Source organism: Opisthorchis viverrini, assembly GCF_000715545.1.
Source record: "Opisthorchis viverrini unplaced genomic scaffold opera_v5_144, whole genome shotgun sequence".
NCBI classification, from domain to species: Eukaryota; Metazoa; Platyhelminthes; class Trematoda; order Opisthorchiida; family Opisthorchiidae; genus Opisthorchis; species Opisthorchis viverrini.
The window spans coordinates 700,859-710,383 of NW_008751800.1; the positions used below are offsets into that span (position 1 = coordinate 700,859).

The 9,525-nt window shown below is 46.1% G+C and overlaps 1 protein-coding gene across 1 annotated transcript in view; it reads right to left on the reverse strand.

The window, feature by feature from the left end:
• Positions 1-1,808: 1,808 nt before the first annotated feature.
• T265_06726 (hypothetical protein) overlaps positions 1,809-9,525 on the reverse strand; it is a gene marked incomplete at both ends in the record, with an annotated part of 24,715 nt that continues 16,998 nt past the window's right edge. Inside the window, 4 exons of the mRNA XM_009172063.1 lie at positions 1,809-1,923; positions 4,622-5,567; positions 6,562-6,693; positions 7,324-7,548. Of these exons, the coding sequence (XP_009170327.1) occupies positions 1,809-1,923; positions 4,622-5,567; positions 6,562-6,693; positions 7,324-7,548 (1,418 nt within the window). The remainder of the gene's footprint in view (positions 1,924-4,621; positions 5,568-6,561; positions 6,694-7,323; positions 7,549-9,525) is intronic.

The following is a 9,525-nucleotide window of genomic DNA, read 5'->3' on the forward strand; positions in this document are numbered from 1 at the left end:
TATATATATATATACTTTATATGAACTCAGCACACCCAAATGTGCAGTCCATGAGTCCAGTTTGTCGCGGTTTGGACAAATAATGAATAGACCACTTTTACTAGAAATTTAAATTCCTCACGCGAGACCGGCTGATCGTTAAGACAAGGACATGAAAATCATAGATGGTAATTGCATGGAAGGCAAGTTTTCATCTTGATTGGGTCAAGCGAATAATGTTCGGTCTCAAGCTCTCCAGTTTACCCCAGAATTGACCAATCTGTCTTCCCGATATCGCCTTCCACCCGTTCACTTCTGAGTAGCAAGCATATCCTACTTGAGAATCATAACAAGTGTCTATCAAAGATTTGTCGATTGGAATACGGTATCGTGGAAGCGCCCACCGCTGCAAGTAACTACCTGTGCAGGATGACGGCCATACCTTGACACACCATCTCGAGCTGAAAGAAAAGGTTGTAACCGAGAGTCTTCGGTAAGCCCATCGATTGACCAGATAGATGGTAATGTTCTATCTGTTTAATGGCCACGGTGGTAGCTATAGTATAAATCTTTTGCGTTTGAGGTATAAGAAATCAACATGGAGAGAGTGGACCCTGACGTGAGGTGACGAAATGTGAATCTCCACAGCCATACTGAGAAATGTTCGTGCCACTCACACGATCCCTCATGCCAGATTGTTCAACGCATAGAGGTGTGAATAACACACCTTTCTGGTCTTCCAATTTGGGACAACTTGCTCTGACAGTTGCTTGCTAGTTTGTTCGCCGAGCTTGACAGTTGGATTGCAGACGTTTCATCACCAGTCAAGTCCACATCGTTAAACAGGAGATATGTGGGTACATTGATCCTCTTTTCCGTGTGCCTATATGGTTTCATTGCGGTCTCATTTCCCTGTATCCATATGAACGCCTCAATGACAGTTCCGTTCTCCACTGTACTGGACCGTTTCATTCTTGCCTCGTGGTCTGGTTTTGCTCCACTGAATAGGTTGACTGGTATATGAGTTTCGCGCCAACCAAAACTGCATTTCGGTTAGGATTTTGGTACAATGGCTTTGATTGAGGACCCTAATCGACTTCCTGTCCATCTCTGGGTACCCTGGAAGTATCACAACTCCCATACAAAACACCACTGTTCTTATCTGGTGTTGCTGTCATTGATGGATGATGACAATGTAAGAAGACAGAATAGACCTGTAATGAAATTCAAAAGTTCTGTGATCAAGGACCACTTTTATGAGGAAATAGATGCTCATAATTGTTTATTGGTGTCAACATTGAATCACTTGTGTTAATATCCCTCCGTCGTAAAATGCGAGTTCAGTGCATCCAGTCCTTACGTAGACCGACCAGAATAATCCAGTCGGGCGGAGGTTCTTCCAAATGGCAGGGGTCTGGATACGAATCAAACAACTCCAGCAACTATTCACAACAAAAACTGCTATCCACTTATTGAAGACCACAAAAAATTTCTCCACTTTTCCCGATTCGTTCTTTGTTAAATCTGTTCAGAATCTCTCCTTAATGAACTTTCTGCTTGTTACCAGGACACTGACCCAATTATATCATAAAGCGATCAGTGATCTGCTAGTACGTCAAGACAACTGAATGATAATCAGTGTCCCAGTATAGTTCACCATTCTGTTTGTATGTAGAGTGATTGGTTGAACCGATAGTTGCACTCAAAAGGCTAGGTAGTACTGTTTCTACTAAGGGTACAAAGTCATGCTGCATTATTTACCAGTTTCCATATAGCAACCATCATTATGTTGAAAACCAACCCATAACATATGTATAACGGCAACAAATTTAGTCATGCAGAGGTTTCTTTCTGGATTCAATCAAATCGACTGTTGGTGGTGGTTGAGGGATTTTGTAGAATGCAAGAGGACCGTATGCCTCTCCGGACTCTTTTCGCCCAGCCCTGTGCAGAGGGAAAGCTACCGAAAAGCGGACAGTATGTATGAAGTGGTAACGAAGTATAAGAACTTATTCGGGTCGGCAACTGCCACCTTCATGGATGGAGACCCCAGGACTCAACTCACTAATGGGTAATGACAGGCAGAAATGGCATGGTCAATGGCACTCGTGCATCAAAGCCATCGCCTTCAATGCGTAGGTCTCCAGCTCTGAACCAACCGCACATGTCATCACCTCCAAGGCCTGACTGTGTGTCCCACACCCTCCCACTTTCCGTAATCGCAACTGTAGCAGCTCGAACGGATATCCCCATGGTAGACGGTCCATAGGTGATAAATTGAACTGAATTGGAAGGCAAGCTTTGTATCGCCTGGGGAATGAAGCACCCACATCGAAGTTTGCTAGCCAAACGAACTACTTGCGCTATCTAAAGTAATATGTCCGCATTCGACAGTGTCACGAACACGTCAGTACCTGACTGTGATGTTAGCCATATCTATCCAGTGACTAGGCGCAAATATCGGACAAGTATTCGTTCAACCTTTTACGGCAAAAAAAACTGCTGAGATGCACAACTGGTCCAAATTAAATTGGCTAATGGGATGACTCGTCTCTGGCGTTGCCCCTTCTGGGTGTTCAGGTCCAGCTCGTTGCATAAAACTCACAGTTCTAGACACCGCCTTATTGTGCACACGATTTACCTGCCTCATAGTCGTGTTATCACCTAAAGACAGCCGCTGTTGGAACAAATATTGCAGTGGTGTAGGTGTGCCTCACGGAGCAGCGCTGTCGGATTTGGAAAAGTCCTGTGCCTAGTGCAAAGCTAGGCCCCATAGCGGAAATGTACGCCTGGTGTGTTAGTGTTAACGCAAATCAGTCAACAGAACAATGTGTCAATAAACGCCCAGCTTATCTTCATGAAGATATAGCAATAGCATGCACACTAATTACGTGCAAGAGGAACTAGGTATTTCACGACGCACATTCCCAAAACGGTTTCTAAGCAAGGCTAGGCAACTTACAAAGCAGGGAACTGAACAAAGCTCAGGTGGGAAAAAGCAAGCTTACAGAAAACTTCCACGAAAAGTCAACTCAGTCACTAAGCTACTCTCCAGCAGGCTGACACCTCGTTTGTGCATCCTGCATAGTCACCACTCTGCTTTTCAGTTGCGCCAGGCCCCATTTGAAAGGAAAACTGTCCAGCCCAGCCCTAACACATCTCGCATGAACTCATTTGTATTCTCGTGTCGAGCACCACACCTCGGTTGCACGACAAAGGGTTTATTGGATCAAATATACAGACACGATCCCATATACCTGAGTGAGAGTCGGAAGCCTTATGTGAAAGCAATAACCTAACATATGGCCCCAAACGAGTCACGTTGTTGATCACATAGGTAATTGGAATTCGACTGCTTCACCTGCAACCCGGTATCCAAAACAAACTTGTGCGACCCTTGAGCTTGGCCGGGTCCAAAATCTAATAACATAAACACCTCTGCCATTGACGTCACCCAACTGACTCCATGACCCGTGCCCCTTCATCACTCTCACTTAACCAATGTGCATCCAAGAATTTCATTTAACCTTTGCAAGTGATTTCTGAATAGCATCATATTATTTTGTGATGGACCGAACGCAGAAAACCTTTGTTCGCTACCTTCGCTGTGCTCATCACTTCCAATTCAATCGCTCGAAACTACCCCCATAGTTTAGTCTCGATCATGATCACGTCAGGAATCCAGAGGTGGAGCTTCTAAAACAGGGATTTGACGCACTTGCGGGTGAACAGGCTATTTCAAAAGCACAACAATGAGCCAAAGCCCGATTGGTAGTGTAGTATTGACTAGGATACTGATTGTCGCTCCCATATCGGTACTGTAATCGTCCGTAGAACAAATGTTTGTGAAACTGGAATACGGCAATACTCATCGTGAAAAGTGGCTGTGCAAAATAGCGATAAATGCACCAGAACTCGTGCAGTCACATCTGACAGGCATTGTTATGTTTGAATGTGAGTGAGAGGAAAACCGGTTGCCACAGTGAGCGGGGGTGACCAGGTGGATGGAATCGGTATGTACAAAATAGCATTCATTCTGTATAATACAGAGCGCACACGAACAAGAGAAGAAAGTCGAGGTAGCAGGCGAGAAATGCTGCTACTGGAGGCGTTGCCTAATTAAAGGCGGATAAAAATACAACACAACAGAACGTTGGAATCGACCCAGCTGTCGCATGTGCTAAGAAACAGGGCAAACTGTGTGATAACAGTGGACGCACCGGCGGTCACGGCATAATGGATAATGAACAAAAGCGCGCGAACGGCGGGACTATAACAATACAAATGGAAACGCAGTTCGATAGAAAATGCGCTGTTCGTGTGCAGATTGTTCCACAGTTGCTTGTGTGGTGCGTAGATGATCGTTTCCGCTGAACGTGTGATGGCCAAGTTACATTCCGATCACTCAGTCTTCGTCAAACCCAGGGAAGTTACACCAGGAAAGTGGCTGGAAATGAGGAAAAGGGTGAAAGTGTGACCTAAAAGAAGACAAATTGGACCAACAGCTACCTACAAAACTGACGTGGCAATTGAAATGAAGACCGCGTTTATTCTGTTTTGGACGAAAATCAGAGCATACAATAAGTGTATCCATGTTCAAATGATCTTTTGACAGTAAAATGGGCTAAATGATGAGACTCACCTGGGATTCAATCCGGAAGCAACGAGAGAAGCCGCAGCAGCCAGACTGGCGTTCAAATTGAGGCTATCAAAGCCGGGGTTAGATACGCTCCCACTCGTAACTGCAGCTGGCGACCCAGCCGTTTGCCCACCAATACTGGTGGTAGCGGTCGTTGTGCTGTTGCCGCCAGATGTAGAGTTCGTGGAAATACTGGGTGTCGTAGCAGAAGCAGTGCAAATGCCACCAGCTGATCCCGAAACTCCTGACAGCGATGGAGGATGCGGTGGAAGACCCAAACCAGCCACACCAGCTGGTGAAAAGTTCGCATATGCAGATACCGGAGGAAGTCCGCCAAGCTGAGCGAGATGAGCTAAGTGAGCAGCTGCAGCAGCAGCGGCTGCATTTGGAGGAGGTGGTAGGGAGGGGAGTGATGTCAGTCCACCGCTGTTAGTCAGAATGCCACCACTGCATACAGATGGAGCAGAAAGGCTCGTTCCGGCGCCCCCACCAATCAAATTAGCAGGGAACGGCAAATTTGCTCCCCCAAGACCCAGACCAGCTCCACCAACGCCGGAAGAAAAAAGGCCAGCAGGAAGACCAAATGCCGCAGCTGCAGCTGCAGGATGAAGTCCACGTGCAGCACCTGACAAACCTGACGTCATGCTACTATTCAACACGTTGACGCCGGGAAGGCCTGCGGCAAGTGACAGATGAGTGTTGTTGGCAAGTAAACTGTTACCTAGGCTGTTTGATATCGAGTTGCTTCCGAGACCATGGGACGACAATGAGCCACTGCCACAAGAAAGAAATTCCTTGTTGACACAATTTCGAAGACAGTCTGGAATGCGGCTAAGAATAGCACGTCTGATCTCATTGGCGGCAGCCTCACGCATCTCCCGCATACTAGATTCACTGTAGAAAGCCATGTGAGGAGTCACAATCAAATTGGGCGCATCTTTTAGAGGACCTGGAGGAAGTGAGAATACAGTTGTGGCGTTTGTGCACTATTATGTGGATATGCAGACGTTATCACCATCATCGACAAGCTAAAAGCATAAAATGACTTGCCCAAACTGCTTAGATCACTACAGGTCAAACAAGAAAAACGTATGAAAAAAGTTGCGGGGGCGATATGGCTCATTTGTTAGAGTGCGATTTTACTAACCGGAAGGTCCGTGGTTCGAAACCGACCTCTGCATCTCGACTTCCCCTGTTTAGACTCAGGTAACTTGGCAGTATTCTGAACCTCATGCTTTCTTCCGGTGGCATGGCAGCTAGGTGCTGCAGCCGAACGATAAAAAAAGTGGCCTTCGGGCTATTTGTGCGCTTTCTGCCGAGATATCTTCAACTGGTGACGCAAGGTTTACAAGCCAACTGCCAGCTGGTAGACGACGAGCAAAACTCCTTTTAGCTTTGCTATTCTAGTCCACAGAAGACACGAAGGCACAAGCAACTTCCTCTAACTTGCAATATTTGTGGCGCCAAAGAGAAATGGCGCCAGAGGAGTTTGCGTAGCGGTTGCCCCGAATACAATGTGCCCATTGTGGGACCGAAATCCGAAGTCCACATGGTGAAACATGTATTTCAGAGAGGCGGTAATCCAACATACGCGCAACTCACAAACCATCGGATCATGAAGTATCCCCAGAGTTTTCGATTAGAGGCGGCCAGCGCTAACATTTTAACTTCACAGAAAACAATTTATACAATCAATTCAACAGATTCTGGTACTAGACGAAAGTAATGTCGCCCAGAGCAAACTATGAATGAAAAGTCACAACAAACGTGTAGAGGTAACCCGGAGAACTTCATACTAATGAGCGTGAACTCACAAGCAAACGTTGCAGTAACACGCTTAAACAGTAGGTTTCTAGTAAACTCGGAGTGGACTACCACTACGGTTATTCGTAAGCCAAAATGTCTTGAATAATTGGTCGCTCGTACCTCGGTACGCAACTTACTATTGTTCCAGACAAATGGTTCAGTTTCAGTGACGTCCAAAGCTGCCGCACGGATTCTTCCCTCTTTAAGAGCCGCGGCCAAAGCGATTTCGTCAATCAGCGGACCCCGAGCAGTGTTGATGAGGAAGGCACCTAAAAAACACCAGTAGAACCAAGTATGATTGGGCGGCAAAAAAACAGACAACAGTACTTCTATACCTTGGTGGAGTGGTGTGCGGCGAGGTGATAGGGTGGCTGTACGCAGCTCAGAGCTCATGGTGAAATGCATATCGGTGTCTTTCACGGAAACTGCGCAACAAGCTTCACGCAACCCCAACCAACAGGCACACATCAATGCATTCTCATTGTATAATAATAATACCAGTAACAATATATGAAGGTTGCTTACTAAGAATGGTATCAACCGAGCTACAAGCATTTGCACAGATTGCCCAAAAATGGAAATTTCGGAAGAAACATTTTACATAATTGCCCAGTGGGATCACTGAGTAGCTCGGATACCATTTCCAGTGCACACAATACATAATAATAATAATAGTTCAGCTGTAACACCCTTTCGATGCCTAGATGCCGTGCCACCCGAAGGAAGCACACAAAGAAAGTTTCTGTGGTGATCACCCTCAAAGTCGGTGATATATTAGCCAACAGTCCTGCAGCGTATGCATTTGTATTTTAAACGTATAATTCCAGTTTTCAGTGTGAAAAGTAGTCGAGTTTAAAGACGATAGGCCGCTGAAGATAGCATTGTTTGTAACAACCAACCTGGTCTCATAAGTTTGATTGTGTTTTCGTTGATCATGTGGCGGTTTTGTTCGTTCAGCGAACAGTGAAGGGTCACACAATCGCTTTGGAAAAGCAGATCTTGTAAACTGTAAACCCGTTCGATCCCGAGTGAGCGTTCAATGCCATCTGGTAGGTACGGGTCATAGAAAATAATATGGAAGCCAAAGGCCTGAGCACGCAAAGCCACCGCAGTTCCAACGCGACCTGTAAGATAGGTGAAAAAGTAAAACAATAGATATTTGTAGACAAATGTATGTAATTATGCTTTGGAATTATACCTGTATGTATGGTGCAATTATCCACCATACGCACACAAAGTGTTGGTCTAAGAGGTTGATCTGGAAACCCTGGTAGCTCAGCTGGTCTCTAACACAACAAAATAAGGCATAAATATTGAGACCTATAATTCAGTGGAGATACCCCATTCATTCCATCTCGCATTTAAGTCATGTACCCGGAAGCCTCAGACCATCTAAAACAGTCGGTTCAATCATCATTTAACTGAGTATCCACAACAGTGAGTCTACCAAACCACATCAGTAGGTAACTCAAGTACAAGGATGACTGGTTTGTCAACAAGGCTAAGATGTTAGACATGTTATCTATGGCTCCAAAAACTCACCTAGGAAAGGAAGCTGGTTATTGTCTTGTAACAGTAGCCATAATATAATATGACGAAAGTCCGCTGGTGATGTAACGGTAGTAGTAGCAGTCACCAGAAAGAGCAACATCACTGCCGTAAAACAACAAAGGCTGTTCAGATCATCATCATGCTTAAATCCTTAAGTGACCAAAAGCTAGAAGACTGGGTGAGGGAGCGAACTAGTGTCGACCGCAAGCATTGTGATTGTCCTACATCTCCAAACACCCAATCAGACAATCTAGAAACTAACAGCACGCACACCACTCCTTGCGATGTCTTCAACCAGTATTGCCACCAGGACATCATCCCGGAAGGCGGGTCGCACCAAATCCCTTCAGTAATCCCTGTCACACTCTTATTTCAGGTCACAGATTGTCCATCTTGAGGTGTCTGTCGTTCTGAAGGAAACAAGAACAGTACTGGCCCGGATGACACTACGTAGGCATGGATATCAGACCGAACGGTGGCACTACTTAAATCTCGAAGAAATATCCCAGCCGGTCCCGAACATAACCCGGTGCGAAGAGCTATCAGACGTCAAGTGAAAGTGAGCTTGCGATCCGATCGTGAAGTATGGTGGACACAAAAAGCAAAAGAAGTGGAAGAGGCCCAGAAAGCCGGTAATGCCCGGAGATTATTTCAGTTGATCCGTGCGACCGGTCCCCGGAAACCACCTGTGAGTGAAACTATCAAACACCAGAATGGAACGACCATCTCGAACAAAGAACGCCTCGACCGATGGGCTGAATACTTCGAACAACAACTGTCGTGGCCACCAGCCGGCACTCATCTAGAGCCCACAGGTGAAGTAGAACCCTGGACGGTGAACGTGGAACCACCTACGGCCTCGGAGGATTACGACTGCATATGTCCTCTCAAGCGCCACCGAGCTCCCGGTCCGGATGACCCACCCACACTGTTCAAAGAAGGGGGTGAAGTCCTCAGCCAGCGCTTGTCCGATCTGTTTGCTTGCATTTGGGAAAAGGAGTCTATCCCAGACAAGTAGGATAGGCGCATTCGACTCGGTTGATCGGTCTGTTCTTCTTGAGACGCTTGCCCACCAAGGAATGCCTCGGAAGTTTGTAAATATAATACGTTCTTTGTATTCTCAGACTTCCGGACGTGTGAGAGTGTACGGAGAGCTCTCCGAAAGCTTCCGCACAAAAAGCGGTGTCCGTCAGGGATGCCCACTCTCTCCATTCCTTTTTAACTTTGTGATCGATGAAATAATGAGACGAACGCTGGAGGGTCTCTAAAACCCTGGTGTTCAAATAACCTGCGGAGAAAACCTTGTCGATCTGGAATATGCAGACGACATCGTTCTCATGTTCGAAGAGGCGGAGAAGGCGCAAGTATTCTTGGATGAATTGACCAAAGTCATCTCGTCCTTTGGTATGCACTTTGCACCTACAAAGTGTAAGGTCATGCTTGTGGATGTGCAGTCACTGAACACGCCCCTTACAATCCAGGGAGAGGTACTGGAAGTTGTGGAGCGTTTTACGTATCTTGGAAGTTGTATTAGTTCTGATTGTAGTGTG